The following is a 24,910-nucleotide window of genomic DNA, read 5'->3' on the forward strand; positions in this document are numbered from 1 at the left end:
GTCCAGAGTGCACTCCCCCTCCCAGGAGCATGCCCATGCCTCTTCCCACAGGGGTGCATCTCCTAAACTCTAAGGGACCCCACGAGGCCGGCAACCAGGGCAATGGACAATGACAGTTCATCCCAGGAAAACCCCCTGAACCTGTCCCCAAAGTCCCTTTATCTCTGGTGTTTTTTTTTAATATTTTTAAATTTATTTCAGATAAGAAGGAAGAGAGAGACAGAAACATCAATAATGAGAATCATTGATTGGCTGCCTCCTGCATGCCCCCCACTGGGACTCAAGCCCAAAACCCGGGCATGTGCCCTGACCAGGAATCGAACCAGGACTTCCTGGTTCATATGTCAACAACTACCACTGAGCCAACCAGCCGGGCTTCTCTGATTTCTTAGTGAGCCAAAGCAGACCAGTCTAGACCAATGGTTGGCAAACTGTTGCTTGCGAGCTACATGCGGCTCTTTGGCCCCATGGCATGGGCCACGAAGTTTCAATCGCACTGTACGTGCGTGCCCGCACGTGGTATTTTGTGGAAGAGCCACACTCAAGGGGCCAGTTTTCCGACCACTGGTCTAGACTCATTTCTCCAACCCTTTCTTATTTTGTGCCTCAAAAGTTTTACCTGGACTCCTGTTGTGAAATTTGTTCTGCAGGAAGTCAAGAACACACACCCTGGGAACCTACCAGCTGGCCCCAGGCAGACCCTCTCAGGGCCAGGTTCCATTTCCAGTAACAATTGCAGGTCCCTACTGGTCTAGTTTTTTTCCCTTGTTCCTCCCACAAAAAGATTTGAAAACCTTTTACTCTTTAAGGTATTAATGTTATCCTTTTTTTCTTATCAATGCAAATGACAGCCTTCTTAAGCAAGGAACTTAAAATTTGATGAGAAAGAATTACGTGAACCAAAACAATGGATTTTAAATGTTGGAATTAAAGGGTTAGGTTAAAAGTTAGGCAATTTGAATGCCTTCCCGATACCTTGAAGAGATAGCAGGCTTATCTGCCTACTATAAGATTCACCCTTATGTTCTCTTCAAAAATTGAATCGATCCTGCTCTGAGCCTAACTTTTTCCATAGTTCATGCTTATAATAGAAGAAAGTTCTCCTTGAATGAACAAGTAAGTTCTGGAAATTCAAGTGTGCTCTGCACTCTATATATAGTTCCATGCACACTTTCTCTGAGTATCCTTTTGACTTACAGGCAGATGGTGCAAACCCCAGCTGGTCTCCTACTTCTGGACCTTATTTATGATGACATCAAGCACTATATGTTGCTAGCCACAAGCTCCACCCTCCTCTGCTTTACGTGCTGTGGCAAAAGTTGACTATTTGACCAAATACTTTACACCTGGTCAGAAGGTGCAAGCAATTTGCAACCTCTAAGGTTCTCCCTTCCTTCAGTACTGCTGTAACACAGTGAAGAAAGAAATCAAAGAAGCAGAAAAGAAGATAGCAGAGCGCTAAATAAGAGGGTTAAGGAGATGGGAGAGTGATGACAGGTGGCCATCAGGGCAGGGGAACCAGGAGGCTAGAAGTTGTGAATTCACAAATCTGTGTGGGAGAAGGGAACTTGGAAAGTGTGGTGAAGGGATCTGAGAGGTATGGAACCTTACTGGGTAGAATGGGAGGATATTGGGAGCACAGCAGAAGAGAGGTGGGGCTGTCCTTAGAGTTCTGTCAACTCAGGGAGGCAAAGATTTGGTTAAAAAATGCAACATCCCCCCCCAAAATTGAAAATCCTTGTATCCTTTAGTGTTTCACCAACCAAACATCAGTGAAAGTGACTTGTTGAATTTCTCTGTGGTGGAGAAACAGGTGGCCACTGTGTGTGTGTTTTTTTTCTAAAGCCAGTCAAGCAAAGCCAGGAGCGTCAGTCAAATGACAACTTCTGGGCAGAACCTAAGTTGAAAAAACAAATGTTTATATAAATAGAGGTGCAAAGCTCCTATTTTCCTGTTGACAAATCAAGCTTCACTTCACTTCAAACCATCAAATTTTTTTAAAAATAGCTGATAATGGCTTTTTTTTTTCAATTTGTCCAATCACTCAGTAAGGTTCTAGTATTTTCCTAACCCAGGGGTCCTGCAGTTTTTTCTCCGTTTCTTTCTCTAGTGTTTTTCTCTTTCCTTTCCCTTTCCCTTTTCCTTTGTTTTGTTTGTTTACTTAGCCATACGTCTATGCTGTGTAGTGAGTACTTTATTAAATTTACAAAATAATTCATGAAGATTGAATTCAGAATGATCTCAAATTTGTGGGAGATTCACCTCCCCCAATAATCTACACTAATAAAAGAGAAACATGGTAATTAGCATACGACCACTACCCTTCCCATTGGCTAATCAGCATATCCTTATGCAAATTAACTGTCAGTCAAGATGGCAGCTGGCAGCCAGGCAGCTGGAAGCGAACATGAGGCTTGCTTGCTCCAGTGACTGCAGACTCCAACGTTTCCCGCCTGACTTGCCGGCCTCTGAGCTGAACAAAACCCCAGAAACCAGCTTTCAGCCGGCCGGGATCTCAGAGCTGGAGTTATACATTGTTTCGATTATAGAACGCAAACAAACCAGATACCTGCTTTCAGCAGCGGAAGCCTCAGAGCTAGAGCCAGAGCTAAAGCAGGCCCAGAATAAAAAAAAGAAAAAAAGGAGTGGTTGGGAGCTTCAGTCAACTGCCAGCCTGAAAGCAGCCCTCAGCTCCTCACCCAGACTGGCCAGGCACCCCAGTGGGGACCCCCATCCTGAAGGGTGTGTGACCAGCTGCAAACAGCCATCATCACCTCATCCAGGCTGGCCAGGCACCCCAGTGGGGACCCCCACCCTGATCCAGGACACCCTTTAGGGCAAACCAGCCGGCCCCCAGGCCTCTATCCTATATAGTAAAAGGGTAATATGCCTCCCAGCACTGGGATCAGCGGAGCCGCGAGGCCTCCTGGCACCAAATCAGCGTGACAGGGGGCAGCTCCCAAACCCCCTGATCGCCCTGCGGCTCTGTGTGTGACAGGGTGCGGCGCCCCAACCCCCTGCCCACAGGCCTTGCTCTGTGTGTGACAGGGTAGAGCCATAACCTCCCCATCAGCCCTGCCCTGAGTGTGAGAGTGGCGGAGCCCCAACCCCCTGATCGGCCCTTCTCTGTGGGTGACAGGGGGGAGCTCCTCAACCCCCTGATCAGCCCTGCTCTGTGCGTGATGGGGGGAGCTCCCCAACCCCCTGATGGGCCCTGCTCTGTGCGTGACAGGAGGGAGCTCCTCAACCCCCTGATCGGCCCTGCTCTGTGCATGACAGGGGGGAGCTCCCCAACCCCCTGATTGGCCCTGCTCTGTGCGTGACAGGGGGCAGCGCTCCAACCCCCTGATTGGCCCTGCTCTGTGCGTCACAGGGAGTGGCGCCGCAACCTCCCCATCGACCCTGCCTTGAGTGTGATAGGGGGTGGTGCCCCAACCCCCCAATCAGCCCTACCCTGAGCATGACTGAGGGTGGCATTGCAACCTCCCATTCCGCCCTGCTCTGTGCATGACAGGGGGCGGCGCCCCAACTCCCCAATCAGCCCTGCTCTGAGCCCGACCAGGGGCTGCACCTAGGGATTGGGCCTGCCCTCTGCCACCCAGGAGCAGGCCTAAGCCAGCAGGTCATTATCTCCCGAGGGGTCCCAGACTGCGAGAGGGCACAGGCCGGGCTGAGAGACCCCCCCCCCCCCCCGAGTGCACAAATTTTTGTGCACCGGGCCTCTAGTTCCTTAATAAAAGATAATGATGAGCTTTGAGCAAATATATGGAAATATTATAATGGAAACAACCTGAATTGTATTTAAGGGATTGATGGCCATTGAGGTATCACCCTACATCATTGTCATTATATACTGTTCCCTATGTTGTTCTGGTCAAGCACAGGAGTTACAATGAAGGGTAAATAAGAACTGCACAGGAAAACATTGCAACCATTTGTATAAAATTACATCCATATATGTATCCATCCACTCTTGAAAATAGATGAGATTTTTGGGGAGAAGGGAGATAAAGTAATATTAATACAAATAGACTTATGAAATGTGTAATATTAGCATCAAAGTCAATAGTTATTGAAAACAGGAATTACTACAAAAATGTTCAGATAAAATTATGAATGACAGCTGCTTAATTGGTTTAGAGAAACCAATTTATTTGTTGAAAAGTAATCTCTAATTTCATTAAGGTTAAACCACTATGCTCTTTTATGTTGCCATTATCTTAGAGAAACTGAGATAGGTCTGACATCCTATATAATAAAAGCCCAGTGACTGAACGATGGAATGACTAGAACGACCACTCGACCAGACTCTATGATGCACACTGACCACCAGGGGGCAGATGCTCAATATAGGAGTTGCCCCCAGGTGGTCAGTGTGCTCCCACAGTGGGAGCACTGCTCAGCTGACCTTAATGAGTGGCTGCTCCCGCAGCGGGTCAATCCCTGCAGGCCACACCCTCCCACCAGTGCATAAATCCCATGCACCAGGCCTCTATTAGTATAATAATTGATCATTAAGATATAATAATGCTGGAAGCTGGTCCACAGCAAAAGAAACTTTCATTTAGCAGAAACTCACTTATTTCGTCAAATGGAAAGACTTACTTACAGGAGCCTGGAAGGGACCTGATGTACTTTTAACCTGGAGGAGAGGAGATGCTTGTATATTTCCACAGGATGCAGACTCACCTGTGTGGACTCCAGACCGTCTAATCCGACCTTATATCATACCACCCTCCATCTCCTCCTCATCCTCCTCCTCCTGGTATCATCCATATCGGCCAACCCAGAGGACACAGCTGACTCCGCCCTGATGGACCCTTTGATGCAGCCCTTCAACTCGCTGACGCTTCGGGAAGCCTGTCGCCAATGACGCTGCCTGCTAGCCAGATCAACAAGGACAACCAAACCACCGACTTGAGGACAGCTGAAATCCCTTGACTGAAGAGACCAGTAACCTTCTACAGAAACAAGGCTCCTTGTGCGCTTCATCCACTATGTTCATAGCTATGCTTATTGTCATTGCTTGCCAGTCTTCTTCCGAGTCTTAAACAGCCCAATCTGAGAGGTGGCCACTGATTTGCATGCGCTATCATTTAAAAAATAAAAAAGGGGGAATTTGCCGGAAGCCGGTCCATCCTTGCTGCTTGACACAGTCGCTGCAGGAAAGAAACATCTGCACAGCATATGTTTCAAGGGACCTGGCATATATAGCATATTGTTCTTAATATGTTTGCTCCCCTTAGCACTATGTGTTTTAACCAAGGTCACCTCTCCGAGAAAGGTTGTTTCCCCAGGTAGGGATTTTTCCCTGAAGTTAGGGAGGAGATAAAACCCCTTAACTAAGTGCCAGGTGGGTAGTTAATCATGCTTAAGCTACATAATCTTTACTCCCTGGAATGGAGATAAGAAACACCCTAACCTTTGGAATAGAAGTTGATAGGATTAAAATCAACTGGTATAAATACAGATGTAACAAGACAACAAAACACAGAACCCAGAGACAGAGAACCTAGAGAGAGAACCAAGAGACAGGACTTGGCTGGAGATCCTAGACAGAACCTAGAGACAGAACCTAGCGAGAGAACATGGCAAAAGATCCTGGACAGAACCTGGCTACAGATCTTGGCTGGAGAACCTAGACAGAACATGGCGACCGAACCTGGCTAGAACCTGGCTGGAGAACCTGGCTGGAGAAGCTGGATGGAGAACCTAGCAAGAGAACATGGCTACAGAACCTGGCTGGAGATCCTGACCAGAACTTGGCTGGATCCTAACCAGAACTTCGCTGGAGACCAGAACTCGGCTGGAGTTCCTGGCTTGAGATCCTGGAGGGAGAACCTCACTATGCTGATCAACTGAACGCTGACCCTGTGCCATTCCTTCTTCGCCGACTCCATCCACACCTTTGGGGACCCCTGGACCTGCTGGGATTGGACCCCAGCATAATAATTCATAAATTCAATTATAAATTAAATCATAAAGCATAATTCATAAGAATTACTATATGTTCTAATGACATAGAGCAGGGATAATTTCTCTCTTGCCACATAGAAACTAAAAAATATTATATAATTTATGCAAAGAACATCTAGACCTCAAATCAACATAGCTCTAGGATAACAAAACATATTTATATCATTCTGTTCATCTTAATATAAAAGAATTGGTCCCCTGGCAGGGTAGCTTAGTTGGTTAGAGCATTTTCCCCATATGCCAGGGTTGCAGGTTTGTTTCTCGGTCAGAGCACATACAAGAATTAATGAATGTATAAATAAGTGGAACAACAAATTGACCTCTCTCTCTCTCTAATAAATTTTAAAAGGATTTCTGTTCGTTTCAGGGCCAATCCTGTCATAGCACTCACAAATTATGTGATATTAAGTGAATAACTTCTCTATTGTAAATTGCTGGCAACACATCTGTGATTCTGAGAATTAACAAGATCAGGTTTTCAAAGATTACACACCTGTAATATTATCTTAACTAATAAAAGAGAAACATGCAAATTGACCGTAACTTCACTATACTCACAAGCCATGCCCACCAGCCAATCAGAGCAGCTATATGCAAATTAACCCAACCAAGATGGCGGCCAGCAGCCACGGAGCTGGAGCGAGCAGGAGGCTTGGTTGCCCCGGCGATGGAGGAAGCCAAGCTTCCCCAGGCCCTGGCTGGCTGTCGGCTCCGCTCAAGGCAACAAAGTTTCCATTATAGAAGATAAATAAACCCCAGATACCTGCTTCCAGCCAGCCTCCACTGGGAGCTTGGGTGGCTGTGGGCTGTGGCCAGCCTGCAAACAGCCATCAGCCCCTTACCCAGGAGGTCCACACCCTCATGGGATGAGGGTCCCCATTGAGGGGCTTGGCCAGCCTGCAAACAGCCATCAGCCCCTCACCCAGGATGGCCAGGCACCCCAGCAGGATCCCCCTCCCTGAAGAGGGTGTGGCCAGCCTGAAAATGGTCCTCAGCCCCTCACCCAGGCTGCCCAGGCACCCCAGGGGGACCCCCACCCTGATCTGGGACACTCTTCAGGGCAAACCAGCTGGCCCCCACCCATGCACCAGGCCTCTATCCTATATAATAAAAGGGTAATATGCAAATTGACCCTAACAGCAGAAAGACTGGGAATGACTGGTCACTATGACACACACTGACCACCAGGAGGCAGATGCTCAATGCAGGAGCTGCCCCCTGGTGGTCAGTGCACTCCCACAGGGGGAGCTCTGCTCAGCCACAAGCCAGGCTGATGGCTGCCAGTACAGCGGTGGTGGTGGGAACCTCTCTCTCCTCCTCAGCAGCACTAAGGATGTCTGACTACAGCTTAGGCCTGCTCCCCGCTGGCAAGTGGACATCCCCCGAGGGCTCCTGGGCTGCCAGAGGGATGTCTGACTGCCAGCTTAGGCCCAATCCCCCGGGAGCGGGCCTAAGCCAGCAGGTGGTCATCCCCTGAGGGGTCCCAGACTGCAAGAGGGCACAGGGCAGGCTGAGGGACCTCACCAAGTGCACAAATTTTTGTGTACTGGGCCTCTAGTACAGTTAATAAAACTATAGGACATTTTTTTCTACTTAGGCTGACTGGTTTCTCTCTAACTGTTCTTGAATAGGTTGACTCTTCTATTTTTTCTCTTATAACAAAACAGTGAGTACACAGGTTTGCTTCTCCCACCTCTGCTGCAGCACTAAGGATGTCCGACTGATGGTGGGAGTACACAGGGGTGACAATACTAGTTTCTCTACAGTTCAAGGTTTCTAATTAAATTTTTTCAGCATCCAGAAACTTTTTAATAACAGGCAGAATCTGGATTTAGTTTTTGTAGGTGCAGTTAGCCTGTCAGCCTCTGGCACACTTGAACTTGTGGCCCTTGGATGTCTGACAGATTTCAGTCCCTTGAAGTCTCTGACTAATCAGGAATTCTTTTTTAATTGAGGTGAAATTCACATAATATAAATTAACCATACATTGTTGTATAACTACCACTTCCAAAACTTTATCACCTCCAAAGAAAACCCCTATCCATTAATGTATTCTCCCCTCCCTCCAGTCCCTGAGCAACCATCAATCTACTTTCTACCTCTCTAGATTTAGCAATTCTGGCTATTTCATATAGAAGAAATCATATACTATGTGGCCTTTTGCCATAATCAAGATTTTTAAGATTATTTGTATGGGGCATAAATTACTAACTACAGAGCATACCTTGGGTAATTGTCTCAATAGGGTGAACTTTGACTTACTTTTTTGGTGCTATAGCCATACCTCCTTTAAGGAACCTGGGGATGTAGGTCTAAAGTTACAAGGATGCATGGGAGGCAGGGTGATCCTATATAATAAAAGGCTAATATGCAAATCGACTGAACGGCAGAACGTCCGGTTGCTATGACATGCACTGACCACCAGGGGGCAAATGCTCAACAGGAGTTGTCCCCTGGTGGTCAGTGCGCTGCTCTGCCAGAAACCGGGCTCACGGCTGGTGAGTGCAGCTGCATTGGCGGGAGCCTCTCCCACCTCTGCAGCAGCACTAAGGATGTCAATTGATGGTGGGAGCAGACCTGAGCCATCAGTTGCACATCCCCCAAGGCTCCCAGACTGCAAGAGGGCACAGGCTGGGCTGAGGCACCCCCCACCTCCAAGTGCAAGAGTTTTGTGCACCAGCCTCTAGTGTTGAATATATTAGCCAAAGTGCTGAGTGTACTGAGCGGGCTAGTGGTGTTTTGTGTAATAGTGCTGAGGTAGTTGATACTTCCTGTCAACTTCTGGTAACAAAGTGAGGAGATCCTTATTGGTATTTTTAGCCAATGTGTATGGATGGATGCAGGGGGAAATAAATGGGCATCGAAGGACAGGAGGAGGAAACCCAGCTTAATTATGTATTAAAGAAATTGGGGCTGCTGATACAGTCAGGCACTTCCTGACAATGGGGACTCATTCTGAGAAAAGTGTTGTTAGATGATTTCATAGCCTGTACAGCATGTCACTATACAAAACAGTGCGAGATTAAATCAAGCACAAGAGAAAATGATGCAATTAAGAAATTCTGTAAACAGGAGACTGTATGAGCCTGCTAACGGTATAACATGGCATGCTGTTTACAGCAAACTTTTTTCATAAGTAGAAAAAGTACACTCTAAAATAACAGTAGCCCAGCCAGTGTGGCTCAGTGGTTGAGCATCGACCAATGAACCAAGAGGTCACCAGCTGATTCCTGGTCAGGGTACATGCCCAGGTTGTGGGCTCGATCCCCAATAGGAGGCGTGCAGGGGGCAGCTTATCAATGTTTCTATCTCTCTATCCTTCTCCCTTCCTCTCTCTCTAAAATCAATAAAAACATATAAAAAATAAGATAATGATAAAAGGTGTAGTATAGTAAATACAACCGACAACATAATCATTACCAAGAGAACCTAGGAGGAAGAATTTGCCAATATGATGCCAGGACATCCTACAGCAGGGGGTGATCTGATTCCAATGACTGTTAGGGACTGTTTAGACAGAAATATAGTGTGAGAACCTGAAAACTACTCACTCACAGTTTACTAATCAGAAAACTTTGAACCATGCGAACAGATAACTTGTTGGTGATCATAATTTATGTTTTAATGCCTGGTCTTCTAAATATAAGAGTTATTATAAGAGAACAAGAGGCCCGGTGCACGAATTCGTGCACGGGTGGGGTCCAGCCAGCCTGCCCCGATCGGGCCAATCAGGCTGGGCCAGCAGGGGGTACGGGCCGCAGGTGGTTGGCTGGCTGGCCCCGGCCTCTGGTTCAACTCCTGGTTGGAACTCCTGATCCGGGGGACAATTTGCATGTTAGCCTTTTATTATACAGCACACTTTGTGAAAACAGTTGTTTTTTATGGAATACCTTCCATGCACTAGTAAACATTTTGAGTCACTTGTTTGCATTACTTTTAACAATCCTGCAAGATAATTGTCTCAACTCTGAGCCTCAGTGCCTGAAAATTAGGATAATAATCCCTACCTGTTGGACGTAAAAGAGATAATAATACTCAATATGCTTAGCACAGAACCTGGCATAGTAAAGGTTAGCTGTGCCCTAACTGGTTTGGCTCAGTGGATGGAGCATCGGCCTGCGGACTGAAGGGTCCCAGGTTTGATTTCGGTCAAGGGCATGTACCTTGGTTTCGGGCATGTCACAAGTCGGGGGGTGCAGGAGGCAGCTGATCGATGTTTCTCTCTCATCGATGTTTCTAACTCTCTATCCCTCTCCCTTCTTCTCTGTGGAAAATCAATGAAATATATATTTTTTTTTAGAAAAAAGGTTAGCTGTGATTACATTTATTTGTTCACATTTTACACATGGTAAAAATAAAACCTACGCTATTAGGCAACACAGTCAAAGACACTGCGGTCGAGATAAAACTCAAGGGTTAATGTGCTTGATTACAAAACCGAACTTTTCCCACTACCCTCTACTACATCTTGTATGTGCATGATAAATGAAACCTCTTTAGTTAATTTTCTCATCAAAAATAACTCTCTTTCTTTAGCCCTTTGCCCATGCTAGGCTTTTTATGAATGCTTGCTTAGTTGCTCTCTTAACCTCAATAAGTCCTAGGCAGCTGCATAGCAGAAGTTGAGTGAGTAATTCCTGTATATGATTAAAGGCCTGTCCCTCAACTTCTTCATACCCCAGTAATGTGGCTGGCAGTAAACTGAGAAAAACAAAAATCAGGAAAAGCAGAAGTTGAAGCACTCCAAAAATCAGACTTTCACCCACGCAGACTCTTTTTTGGGACTCTTTCAAAAACAACAAAGTATCATATTGAACAATCTACCTGGTGTCCAAAAATAGTGGGCTGGGGAGTCAATATCTGAGCATCTTGGCTTTCAGACACAGGAATGTACACCCTGGAGGAGTCCCAGGGGGCCCTTCTGGACTCACAAACTGGCCATAGTGAAACCTCACCTTGTGTTTCTCGTGGTGAAAGTTAGCAGTGGTGAAGTCCAGATGTCCAAGGCTTACCTCAGCCACCAGAGGCACAATTTCCAAGTCAGGTGGCTTTTGCTAAAAATAAACTAACCAGGTTGTCCTGGGGTTTTTCAAGAGAAATTGGTAAGGGGAGAGGGTAGTTAGTGAGAAAAGTAACTTTTAAAAATAGCTGAGTGAAACCCTATAAAATTGTTTATTTCAAATACCCAGGAATGCAAAATGTTATTATAATTATAAAAGATGTACTTCTTTCCTTTAAAAGAAGAAAAGTGAACAAGGGAATACAACTTTTGGAGAAATAAAAGTTATTTTCTTATGTTGGACAAGTTTTTTCTTTTTTAAATATATTTTTATTGATTTCAGAGAGGAAGGGAGAGGGAGAGATAGAAACATCAGTGATGAGAGAATCATTGATCGGCTGCCTCCTGCACGCCCCCTACAGGGGATTGAGCCCACAACCCGGGCGTGTACCCTGACCAGGAATCAAACTGTGACCTCTTGGTTCATAGGTTGACACTCAACCACTGAGCCAAATATTTTTTATAATAAAAAATACTGTTTTCTCCTAATCTTTGGACAATTTATGTTTTAGGATAGCATGAGACGTTTACCCTGGTTTTGACTAACTCCCAGATATGTTGCCAGGCATATGTCCGTCTCCAGACATGTATATCCTATTTAAAGAAGAACAGGGCTAACTAAATAAACGCTAAGGTTCCTTCAACTTTGAGATGCTGTGATTTTATGATTTTCAGATTTGTCTTTTACTAACATTTAATTCTTTTATATTGTCATTTAAGTATTGTCTATTTTTGTTGTTGTTATTCCTCACCTGAGGATATTTTCCATTGAATTTTAGAGAGAATAGAAGGGAGAGGGAGAGACAGAGAGAAACATCATCGATGTGAGAAGGACACATCAATTGGTTACCTCCTGCATGCACCCTGACCGGGGGTGGAGTTCAAGCCAGCATCTGAAGTAGGTGCCCTTGACCAGAATCAAACCCACAAAACTTCAGTCTTTGGGCTGATGCTCTATCCACTGAGCTAAACCGGTTAGGGTAATATTGTCTATTTTTAAGACTTTTAACAAAATTATAAATTCCTTGAAGAACTATAATGTACAGCATTGTCCCCCTTCAAAGCTTAGCCTTACACTTTCTCATAATAGGTCATCAATGAATAGTAAACGAATGAATTTCAGTTTTCAAAGATGGTGTTTATTAATCACTTATAAAAACACTTTCTGAATTGCCCCCAATGGGGTATAACATCAAAATAAACACAACAGAACTTTTTGCTTTCCAGAACCTTCATTTTCAAACACCAAATATCTAAAACATATATGTTGGAATCTTCTTTATGTAGTCTATGCAGTAAAAGGTAAGATTTTCAAAAAAGAAGGTATTATACAAGAATGTATATTGAATATTTTGTGTGTGTTTATTAGATTTTTCCAACACCTTATAAAATCTACTTTATAAAATGGGATAAATAAATATCCACAGATAATTCTGCTTCAGAAACCAATTTGGAGAAATTAACTCAGTAACCACCTTTCTAATATTCTCTCCCATACTGCCTGGTCTTATGCTTCCCAATATGCACCATTTTATTTCCCTTTGAATGAGGTTCATGAGATTCATCATTGAACTGAAAGATGAAGAAAACATTCCAGCTAAAGATGTGGCCAAAAGATACTTTTAATGTTTTTTAAATTGATTTTTAGATAGAGAAGAAGGGAGAGGGAGAGATGGAAACATCAATGAGAGAGAAATATTGATTGGCTGCCTCCTGCATGCCCCCTACTGGGGATCAAGCGCACAACCCAGGCACGTGCCCTGACTGGGAATTGAACCAATGACCTCTTGGTGCATGGGACGACGCTCAATCCACTGAGCCATACCAACAGGGCCAGATGCTCTTTTGATAAAACAAAGAGCTTAAAGTCCATGTTTCTATTAGATTTAGATTTAATTACTTGTTTGACCAATTTCTAAATTTTTTGTGCGAGGAAAGTTAGATCTTGCATAAGCCATTCATTGAGTTTGCCTGATATATGCAGCCAATGTTTTGAAAGGTTTACTCTGATTGCTCTGTTGAAAATAGATAGTAACTGAAGAAGGATGGAAGAAGGAAGACCAGTTGGGAGGCTAAATGCAATAATTCAGGTTGCTTGGACCTGGAGATGGTGAAAAGTGGCCCACTTTGTAAGCAGAGTTGTTAACAAGATTTGCTAATAGATTGGGCATAGGATTTAAAAGGAATAGAGCAATCAAGCAAGACTGCCAGCCCTGGCTGGGTACCTCAGTTGGTTTAGAGCATCAGAGATTAGTGGTTTGGGAGGCAAAAATTTCTATGTCCTAAGTCCTACATAACTGAGTGAGCTTACTTAGTCACAAACCAGAACTATTAGTGGACTTCTCTATTGATTCAGAGACATTGTGTAACTAAATGAGGAAATAGATGATTTCAGCTCACAGAGCACAAGATGCTATTTAAATGAACATTACTAGTATTATGCTTTCTAAATTAAAGATATTATTCATTACCATAATTATAACTTACTAAGTGTCTACTGCTACTGTCTCCTGATCTGTTACCTGTGGAGCATGGACTGGGTTTTTAGAGAGGCAGACCAAAAGAAACCAACACATTAAGCAGAATGGCCCTCAATCATTTTACCCATGTGACTCTGCCTACGTCAGCCCCACCCATCTTCACTGGACCCAAACAGGAGGAAGGCCTTTGGGGTACCTGGTGGTGATGCTGTGGAGGGAGGAGCCCAAAATGGTAAGCTCAAATTTGAATGTGTAGGGCCAATGCATTGTCAGTCAGTGAAGCAACCGTGCTTGAGGCAAGCTTTCCTCGGCCTAAGACATTTGGGGAGCCAAGAAAGACACTCTGGAATCCACTATGGACAGGTAAAAGGACAGTGCCTTTGGGGTAGCTTCATTGGCTTTTCTGCTAGAGCAAATCTGAGTAATGAGATTGGTACCTATCCTTTTCCTATCACTATCTGCTTTACAAGATCTGCCTGGTCAACATGCAGATTTATTTCTCTGGTCCTGTCTCATCTTCTGTTCAGATCTCTCTCTCTCTCTTCCATATTCAAAAGAACTTTTATGACCATGTGTTGACTTGTCCTGAGATTTTACTGCAGTTATAACTAGTTTGTGGTAATTATGTCAACATAGTAAATGGTTATAGACTCAAATCATGAAAAGAAAATAGCAATACTACATTAAAACAGTAGTGGCAATTGTAGTAATAATTTTATAAGTATTCAACTATAAAAATTGCTTGAAGATAAACTTTCCTAGGGAGATTCTACTGAATAACTTAGTTACCTGGTGAGGAAATTGTTTTTTTAATGCCAATATTCAAAATTAATTACTTAAAAGTCACTATGAGTGTGTATATAATAAGGAGGAAAATTCAGTCAAGTAAATTATTTAATGTTGTATGTCCAATTGTTAGGCAGTTAATGGCATTTTTACTACCTAGTCTTTCAATCTCTTTAGATGTGGCTGAACTTACTTCTTCTATGTGTATTCTGTAAGATTTTTCACAATGTTTTCGCATCCAGTTTATGTCAGTTAAGTTACTATCACAGAACTTAGTCTATTCCCGCTTTTATGATTACTACAAATGTTATGAGGATGATACCTAATCTATATACTTTATCTCAATTTACCTCTATTACAAAAAATGTACACAACACAATTAACATTTTTGAGTGCAGAGTAAGTGTTCTTCAGAAAATTTTCTTTCTTTTTTTTAACTCTCATCCAAGGATATTTTTTTCATTGATTTCCAGAGAAAGTGGAAGGGAGAGAGGAGGGGAGGAGAGACAGAGAGAGAGAAACATTGATGTGAAAGAGACACATTAGTTGCTTCTTGCATGCACCCCTACTGGGGCTGAGGAACCTGCAACTGAGGTATGTGCCCTGGCATTGAGGGAACCAGCCTGGGCAGAAAATTTTCTTGAGAGCAAAATTGTTGAATGAATGTCTGCTCAGTTTCAGTGAAATTTTGAAAACTGATCCAAGGTACAGGTCAGAGGTAAAGGACTTAGTAGAGATACTTGTGTATAATGAAATGCAAAACAGTGGTAAAATCAGTAGTAGAAATTCAAAGAAAGACAAATAAAAAGGGAGAAAAAAATCAATTCAACAGGAAGAAAAGGGAAATATGTAATTATCATCCAGGAAAATAATATCTGCAGAGCCCATTAGTGACGGTACAGGGCAGGAGAGGAGGGCTTTGTCACGATTATTTTTAACCCGTCCGCCTCCAGGTTTGCACTGCTGGGGATGCAGCTAGTGTTCTGCCTGAGGGAGCACAGCTGTTCAAACAGCTGTCAATCTGGAGGCCTAAAAAACTGCCTCTGCAAAGTCCTTTGTGCCCTGAAAAGAAACCAAGAGAACAAGGTGCTGGAAACAGGCTCCTAGCTACAGCTGAAGGGAAGTGATGGATCAAGAGAGTTAAATAGGTCATGATCATGCAATTCACTTCATTGTGACAGGTAACTTCTGACAGAAACAGTGAAGAGCTATTGCATTTTCCTGTGGAGTGGGAAGTGAAAGTCCATCTGAATTCCTTTACCTCTGTCATGTCATTTTCTATAACTTTCAGAACACTTTGTCCGCATGGTAACGGGTCCCTGCCACACTGCCTTCAGTGCATGAGATAGTTACCATACCCCTCCTCCTGCCCCACTGCAGCCTTTCTCCTCCACGAAGCCCAGAAGGGTAGGGTTAAATGTAAAAGGAACTTATTAGTAAGAGATGATGCTTTATCTATTTAAAACTGATTGGGCCTCAAAGAGAGGATTTTTTTTTCTTTCTCTTCAGTATTTATTAAGCACTTATTATGTATTCAACTTATATATGCTATGGGTTATTATGTGATAAGTATGTAACAACAGTAATAGTAATGATTATCGTAATAAATCACTTTCATTTTAAATAAATCCAATTATTATCAGATCTTTGTTACCATCCATTTCAGATCCCTGCCAAATATGCCTTTTTAAGTCTTAAATAATATAACTGCCTGATTTTTCTATTGTTTGCCATACATAATGTGTATATTGGCGATAAATCTAGTTCTCTGCCTCGGGATTTAAAGAGTATTCCAATAAGCTCCATGTGTATGAATGAAGACATTTAAATTGTGACAGCTATAAAAAGCTCCTGTCTTTGTTTATTAACTTAATAAGATTGACAATTGAGTACTTAACTTTTAAAATCAGGGTCTACCCCAGCACACATGAATTACTTCATTAAAGTAAATATTCTCAACACATGTCCACACAAAGACTGGTATATGAATGTTTGCAGAAGCTTTATGCACAATAGCCCCAATGTAGAAACAATCCACAGGCCCATCAACAGGTGAATGAACCAACAAAATGTGCTATCTCCCTGTGATGGAATACTATCCACTGGCAAGGAGCAAACTACTGATCCATGTAATATCATGAATAAATCTCAAAGTCATTAAGCCAAATGAAAGAAATCAGACACAAAGGAAGGGACAATGTATGCATCATATGAAATTCTGGAAAATGGAAAGTAATTTATAGTTACAGAAATCGGATTATCGGTTGCCTGTGGGAGAAGGGAAGAACCGATGGGAAAAAGAGAATGAGGAAACATTGGGGGAGGGGTACCCTAGCAATGTTCTGGATCTTGGTTGTGGTAGCAGCTTGGGGTATTTACATCTACCAGTATTCATAGAACTGTACATTTTAAATGGGTGAAATATGTAAATTATACTTCAATGTAAAAAAAAAAAAAGGAAAAAAAAGTTTCAATTCTCTTGCCAGCAAACGGTATTCAAATCCCTGACTGGTGTTTATTTTTACAAATTTTTGCACTTCTGCTTAATGCCATTAGGTGGCAGCATTATTTTCACAAATTGGATAAATACATTTCTGAAAAAGACTAGGACAAAAACCAGACACTATTAGTGCTTTGGGATCAACCACACTGTATTGCGTGTGTTATGTTCATAACTGCAAAGAATTTTGAGTTAGCAGAGAGTATTTCTACACATTCAATTCAATATAGTGCTTATGATATGCAAGACACTGTCCTAGGAACTAGGTAACAGAAAAAGGACTGGTCCCTGTGTGTGAACACAGCATAATATTTAGATCACATTGCCAAGTTAAAAAAGCAGCAGAATACAAAATTACACATGAAATCAGTCTCATCAAGATCATGTATATGTGATCTTACAAAAGACCAGAAGGAGAAACATAATTTTAACAGTAATTGTCATTAGACACTGATATTCCACATTGTAAAATTCTTTAATATTTTAAATTTTATAACTTTCTACTTTTTTGTAGTATTCAAGGTGACAACTATCAAATATTGCTCTTATACTTTTAACTATACATATATATGTGTGTATGTGTGTGTGTGTGTGTGTGTATTTTACTCATAAAGTGACACTTTCAAAACAGAGTCTAGCCTGGCTGGTGTGTCTCGGTGGTTGAGCATTGACCCATGAACCAGGAGTTCCAGGTTCGATTCCTGGTCAGGACACATGCCCAGGTTTCGGGCTCAATAACCAGTAGGGGGCATGCAATAAGCAGTGGATCAATGATTCTCTCTCATCATTGATGTTTCTATCTCTCTCTCCCTTCCTCTCTCTGAAATCAATAAAAACTATTTAAAAAAACAGAATCTAATTGGAGAGACAGATATCAGCAAGCAATTGATAACAAAGGAGGAATGCTTTGATAGCAACAAGGTGGGGAACAATGGGGAACTGCAGAAGGGTTTCTTGTTATCATTTGATTTTTGCCTAGTAATCTTGGGATAGTGGTGGTAAGAAAGATTTTACTAGAACAGTTGAATCTGTGGCTTTGAAGGACATGTAGGTTTTGCCCAACAGAAAAGGGTATGGAAGCTCTTAGTCAGAGGAAGTGCCATCAGCATGATGTCTAGAAATAAAGAGGAAAGGAGATTAGTGCCAAGGGTCCTGCTGCACAAGGGGGCCTAACGTGGCGGGGAAAGGGGGAAAATACTAGGAAAGGAGGCCAGAAATGTAGATTAATGTCCAGTGTAAAAACTGGCCTATCACATTAAAGAGTGTGGAGTTTATCCTGTGTGCCAAACAGAATCTGTGGTTAGGGTTATTTCAGCATGGGAATGACATGGCCACACCTGGGCTTTGGTGAGATCACTCTGGTACAGCCTGGAAAATGTTCCTGTGGAAGGACTTGGAGGCAGAGAGGCCAGTTAAGAGGCCAGGGTAACAGATCAAGTGAAAGAAGATGAGGGGTTAAACTGATGTAGAGAACAGAGAATAGAGCAGGTACAAATTTAAGAAATATCTGGAGGTTTGAATCAATATATTTAGATCATTAAATATGAGGAGTGAAGAAGCAAAGATGATCCCAGTATTATCTGAGATGGGGAAGTCAGAGGAGAGGCGGGACATGCAGGAAGAGGACTGGTTAGGAATATTATTTTGACCATTTTGAGTTTGAATTTTAGGTTAAGATTGCAAAGGAAACCTGAAAATATAATTATGGGACTGAGGAACAAGTCTGTCATTCCAAGTTATCAGCATCTAGAAGACAGTGGTGGGAGGAGATGGTCCTGTGAGCTCGAATGGCTTTGGGGTTCTTGCGCGCTCTCTCTCTCTCTCTCTCTCAACGGGTCTTACATATAAGCATGAGAAGGAGTTTATGATGGATTCCAAGCTCAGTAGGCCTCAGGCTTCCAGTAAATGAAACAAGAGCATCTTCTCTGCTTTGGCCCAAGTAATTGAGGATCTTAAAACAGCTGAAGGAAAGCCTTGAGTGACCAGAGAATGAGCTGTACTCCTGCATTCTCCTCCCTCTTCTCTCCCACAGCCTCCTGATGAAGCAGAGGAAGTTCCTTTACCACTTCAAAAACGTCCGTTGGGCAAAGGGTCGCCATGAGACCTACTTGTGCTATGTGGTGAAGAGGCGAGACAGTGCCACCTCCTTTTCATTGGACTTCGGTCACCTTCGAAACAAGGTATCAATTAACATTTGCTTCCCAGACAGTTAAAAGCTAACACTTTTAATTAGTGTGAGCACTTTTAGAGCCACCTAACCTGCTGACGGTACTACTTCTAGTCTGTTTTGCATTTGTCCCCACTAGATTCCTCAAATCTTTTTTTGTTTTCTTTTTTACATGTCCCTGTAACCATAATAGTTATGCCCCCAAAGATGTCATTTCATGATCTCTTCATCATGTCCAGCACATTAATGCCACACCTTCTTTCAATGCCAAGAATAACTGCCCCCAAATGTTCCTCCCCTAACCCCAGCATCCAAATTGCCTTTGAGATTAAGGAAGAAATCAAAGGTAAGAGCCTTTTGATCTGAGGGGATATTATCAGCTCATTCAAGCTAAATTTTAAATGTGAAAAACAAATGGTGTCTCAAATTTTTTAAAATTAAGGGAGAAAATGTTACGAAAAATTATTGAGGACCAATTCTGTTTTCCAAATGATTTCTATTCTCTCCTGCTCACACGGAGCGTAGGCCAGTGAGGACGTTGAGCATGGCACACCCCAGAAACAGGGAAGCCTCAATTGGTTGATTAAATCAATCTCTCAACATCTAGAACATTTGAGAATTACACTTCCAAGGAAACTTCTTCACCCCAATCCCAAAGGGTTTACATAATCTTCTACTAATGAATACTTCCTCCCTCGTAACAGCTGGTCTTGTTGGAGTCCCAGAGAAGAACCCATGGGTGGAATGGCACTGATTAGCACTTACTTTACTATTTAATTCTCTTTCCTCCCTTGATTATGTAAATTATCTCATCACAATTGTTTTACATTCTAATCTCTTCTATTTGGTGATATGACTAACTATAGAAGGCTTTGTTGATACCAATCCTTTACTTCTCTCTCCTGTAATCCTTATAACACCAGCCCGGCCTATTTTATTTACTTTTTAAAATTACAATTTACTTACTTTATTTTAAACAATTTTATTTTTAATCTTTATTATTGAAAGCATTACGTATGTCCCCATTTTTTTCCCCTTTGACCCCTTCTAGCTGCACACACCTGCCCCCCAGCCCTTCACCAGGCTATTGTCTGTGTCCCTGGCTTATGCATATGTGCATACAAGTTTGTTGGTTAATCTTTTCTCACCAGCCCAGCCTATTTTACTGATAAGATTAGAAGATCCAAGAATTGGGTAACTTGTCTTAGTCACATGAGGGGTAATGGAACCAGGGTCTTCAGATTCTGAGATTTACGACTTCTCTGCAATACTAAGTGGACTTGCTATGTCTCACTATTGTGGATATTATTACAATCACAGGGCTCATACAACGAGCAAACATATTATTTAATTTGCTCTTGCAACACTCACTGTCTGCCTCACCATAATCTATCTTACCTTTTCCAATCGTTCAGCTCATATATTTCCCACCAAGTGGTCCTATGTATTTCATGTGTGTGTATGTGTGTACACTTCATGTGTGTGTTTGTAACATCACTAGACACTTACAAGCTATTTTCCTTCTCCTCAAAGGCACAACACGAACTTCACAAACACAAATTAAATCTCTACTGAGATGGTGGGTTGCTACTCCATTCAAACTCAACTCATTTGGTCCTCCCCGCGCGACAGAAAACCCACAGCCTTTCCCCTTCTCTGCAGGGCCAAGCTCACCCCTGTGCTTTTTCGGGCAGTTGTGTAACCTCTCTGTGACCTAAGGACAAAACTGTAGACGCTCCAAAAAAGATCACCGTGGGAGGGAGGTGAGTTAATGCTTGCAAAGCTATCAGCTCAGTAAACATGAGCCGAGACCTCCGCTCTCTCTCCCCAGAACGGTTGCCACGTGGAATTGCTCTTCCTGCGCTACATCTCCGACTGGGACCTGGACCCTGGCCGGTGCTATCGCGTCACCTGGTTCACCTCTTGGAGTCCCTGCTACGACTGTGCCCGGCACGTGGCTGACTTCCTGAGGGGGAACCCCAACCTCAGTCTTCGCATCTTCACCGCACGCCTCTACTTCTGCGAGGATTACAAGGCCGAGCCCGAGGGTCTGCGGAGGCTGCACCGCGCCGGGGCCCAAATCGCCATCATGACCTTCAAAGGTAGGAGGGGACCCTTCTGCCCGGCTCAGGGCAGCAGCTGTGATCCAGGATGGCAATTCAGACTCAGATGAGTGAGGGGGAAACTCGAGGGACGGAAAATTGTACCAGGATTCTAGTTCACTTTAGGAGCCCAAAATTATCAGCTAGAATTGGAGGGAAAGAATGGATGGCTTGGACACAAGGATGAGAATTAAAAGGAGGCTGGGGATTTCTTGATTTTCTTTTGATTTGGGATCTGAGTATATTGGCCCCCCTCCTCCTTCCTTTTACAGATTACTTTTATTGCTGGAATACTTTTGTGGAAAATCGAGAAAGAACTTTCAGAGCCTGGGAGGGGCTGCATGAAAACTCAGTGCGTCTGTCCAGGCAGCTTCGACGCATCCTTCTGGTAAGGGGCTCCTTCGTTTCTCGTTTTCTTTCTTTCTCAGTCATCTTTTCCTGGAGCCATTTTCTTTGCTTCTGTTTCTTACATTTTCATGTGTGTGTATGTACACTTCATGTGGGTGTTTGTACATTTATCATTCTCTCCTTATTTTTCTTCCTATGAAAACCTTATTTTCTCTGTGTGTTTTTTTAATTATTGTTGTCATTTCTCCTACCATTGAGTCTGCTCTTCTGTTTTACAATTCAGAGCCCTCTGCTAAGATGCCTTGCCCTTCCCTTCACTTTCCTCATGTGTCTTTGTTCTGTTAGACTCTCCTCAGCATTTATTTCCCTCCAGGCAAAAGTCCTTCCTCTCCTCTTCCTGGCTCCTCTTCCTCCTTCCTCCCAACTCAGTTTCTTCCAAAATGTCACAAAGTCATCCACTCAGTTTATTTCTCTCTTTCTCTACAGCCCCTATATGAGGTTGATGACTTACGAGACGCATTTCGTACTTTGGGACTTTGATACCAGACTCCGAGAATGTCAAGTACAATGAGATATCCCTGAAGATAGTGGGCAAAAGAACAGTCCTTCGAGAATTCTCTTTCTTCAACTCTTAATGTTTTAGAGTTTAGAGACATAATATTCATATATCTGACTTTAAAAAAATATATGTCTTGAAAATAGAGAAGGAATACAGGCCCAGCCGAGCAATGCTGCAACTGGTGCTGTTTCTAATGCAACTGTGTCCCCTACTGGGAAATGACAGAACTGCAGAGTCTGGGAGCACCTACCGTGTCAATATTCTATGACATGTTAGGCAAGGAGAGAGCAGAAGATAAATCCTTAAAAGCATGGTGAGAGGATAAAGGTTTTCAGAATCAATATCCTTTTTTATTTGATTCGTTCTGGGTTTTCAATGATACAGATTTTTCCACTCTTTTCCTTTGGGGGGCACTTTCAAGTGAACAAGCTATTAGGCCATGATCTACAGAACCTCTTAATGAGAAGCTCTGGGTGATTGTAACTCCAGGCCATCTCCTTAAAGAATTAATACTCAAGCATGTGCTGTATGTTTTAATTGTCTGAGGCATATTTTTTATGTTTGCTTATAAGAGGATTTTTTCTTGGTATGGAATATCATGGTCACCTTCAGGCTATCCTCCTATATAATAAAAGACTAATATGCAAATCAACTGAACTGTGGAAGGACCGGTCACTATGACGCACACTGACCACCAGGGGGCAGATGCTCAACTCAGGAGCTGCCCCCTGGTGGTCAATGCACTCCCACAGGGGGAGCGCTGTTCAGCCAGGCTCACAGCTGGCGAGTGCAGGGGCAATGGCAGGAGCCTCTCCCACCTCTGTGGCAGCACTAAGGACCCCTCGGGGGATGTCCGACTGCCAGCTTCTTAAAAAGACGGCAGTCGGACATCCCCCAAGGGGTCCCAGACTGTGAGAGGGCGCAGGCCAAGTTGAGAGACCCCCCACCCCAGTGCATGAATGTCATGCACCGGCCTCTAGTTATATAATAAAGGACCTTAAGATGAATAAAAAATTTAGGAACCAAAACATGATAATTAATGAATGCTTATAAGGGAGTGGCTTGAATACTGAGAAGAGAAAAATCTATTTTCTGCTATGGGTCTTTAACCCCAGCAATGTCAACCAGGTCATGGTTTTCTGCTTTTTATATGTATATGATGCTTCTCTCAAAGAAATGTTCACTATGTAAGAGACTATAACAGAAGAGAATAATATTTGAGAGGGCAGAGAATATCAAATGCACAATTATGTTGTTTTATTCTTATTGTATATAAGTTTTTCATGTATCTATTCATATTGTATATTATGCTATATTGTGTCTAATATTTTTGTTATAATTTTCTTTTTAGATATATTGAAATTGATTCCTTAATGTCTCATAAATTTATACCTTTAGAAATGAGTCTAATAAATTATATAATTATAACACATCTACCATGTCATAATGTTGCTATAAAACCGTTTTCTTGATTTTTAGTAATTTTTTCCAAAGCAAATTTGATTCTGGTTCATTTCAATCAACTGAATAAATGACAAAAAATTTTGGAAGCTTTGGAGATAAAATGTTTCATAAAATAATTCTATAAGTGATTTATAAAGTTAAACTTAAAAGTCAGTATGATGACATAGACTTCAGAGTGCAGAAATTAGTCCATTCATCTATGATCAACTGATTTCTGTCAAGGGTGTCAGGACCATTTAATGGGAGAAAAGAAGAGTCCTTTCAGCAAATGGTGCTGGGACAACTAGCTATCTGTATGCAAAAAATGAATTTGGGCCCTAGCTGGTTTGGCTCAGTGGATAGAGCGTCGGCCTATGGACTGAAGGGTCCCAGGTTTGCACATGCCTGGGTTATGGGCTTAATCCCCAGTAGGGGGCGTGCAGGAGGCAGCCAATCAATGATTCCCTCATCATTGATGTTTCTATCTCTCTTTCCCTCTCCCTTCCTCTCTAAAATCAATAAAAATATATTTTAAAAAAATGAATTTGGGCCTCTACCACATGCCATATAAAAACATTAACTCAATATTTAGGTATTTTATCAAATACCTAAATGTCAGAACTAAAACCATAAAACTCTTAGAAAGAAATATAGGTTGAAGTTTTCATGACTTTTTTTTTTTTTTAAATATATTTTATTGATTTTCCACAGAGAGGAAGGGAGAGAGATAGAGAGTTAGAAACATCGATCAGCTGCCCCCTGCACATCTCCCACTGGGGATGTGCCCCCAACCCAGGCACATGCCCTTGACCGGAATCGAACTCGGGACCCCTGAGTCCGCAGGCCAATGCTCTATCCACTGAGCCAAACCGGCCTTGGCAAGTTTTCATGACTTTGGAATGAGTCTTAAATGAACCCAAAAGCACAAGCAACAAAAGAAAAAAACAGAGAAATCAAACTTCATCAAAAAGTTTTGTGCATCCAAGGACAATAGTATGAAAGTGAAATGACCAGCCCGGCTGGCATGACTCAGTGGTTGAGTGTCTTCCTATAAATCAGGAGGTCATGGTTCGATTCCCAGTCAGGGCACATGCCTGGATTGTGGGCTCAATCCCCAATGTGGGGCCTGAAGCTGCCAGGCTGCCAATCAATGATTGTCTCTCATCACTGAGGTTTCTATCTCTCTATCCCTCTCCCTTCCTCTCTGAAATCAATAAAAATATATACAGGTTTTTAAATGGTAAGGAATTCAACAGTAGTGACTGTGCTAAAAATCACATAATTGTGTATTTTAAAATAGTAAAAATTCACATAGATGTAAATTTTATCTCAATATTTTATTTATTTTTTTATTTTTTTACATGTCAATAGTGGAACGATCCACCCCTTTTTACTTGCAAAGGGTGAACAGAAAGCTACTATATTTCTCTAGGACACTTACAAGGAGTTTTCTTCACCTTAAGAAGAAACTGAATAAAAGTAAATGTCCA

General features: G+C 42.6%; 1 protein-coding gene and 1 non-coding gene across 2 annotated transcripts; one reads left to right on the top strand and one right to left on the bottom strand.

The window, feature by feature from the left end:
• The first annotated feature begins 13,798 nt into the window (after positions 1–13,798).
• Positions 13,799–21,985, top strand: AICDA (activation induced cytidine deaminase). The gene is made up of 5 exons (XM_070407897.1): positions 13,799–13,878; positions 18,834–18,981; positions 20,800–21,070; positions 21,343–21,458; positions 21,905–21,985. Exons 1-5 carry the CDS (start codon positions 13,871–13,873, stop codon positions 21,956–21,958), a joined length of 597 nt encoding a protein of 198 aa, XP_070263998.1. The 5' UTR covers positions 13,799–13,870; the 3' UTR covers positions 21,959–21,985.
• A 2,794-nt stretch (positions 21,986–24,779) lies between these two features.
• LOC139007887 (small Cajal body-specific RNA 24) lies at positions 24,780–24,910 on the bottom strand. The gene has a single exon (XR_011471020.1). It is a non-coding gene; the product is annotated as a small Cajal body-specific RNA 24 (non-coding RNA).

Source organism: Myotis yumanensis, unplaced genomic scaffold (assembly GCF_028538775.1).
Source record: "Myotis yumanensis isolate MYYU_CA2020_CCGP unplaced genomic scaffold, mMyoYum1.0.hap1 SCAF_3, whole genome shotgun sequence".
Lineage (NCBI taxonomy): Eukaryota > Metazoa > Chordata > Mammalia > Chiroptera > Vespertilionidae > Myotis > Myotis yumanensis.

Coding starts and splice junctions, on each gene's coding strand:
- AICDA (XM_070407897.1), top strand. Junction 18,982..20,799: donor TCGGTCACCTTCGAAACAAG/GTATCAATTAAC, acceptor CTCTCTCCCCAG/AACGGTTGCCACGTGGAATT. Junction 21,071..21,342: donor CGCCATCATGACCTTCAAAG/GTAGGAGGGGAC, acceptor TTCCTTTTACAG/ATTACTTTTATTGCTGGAAT.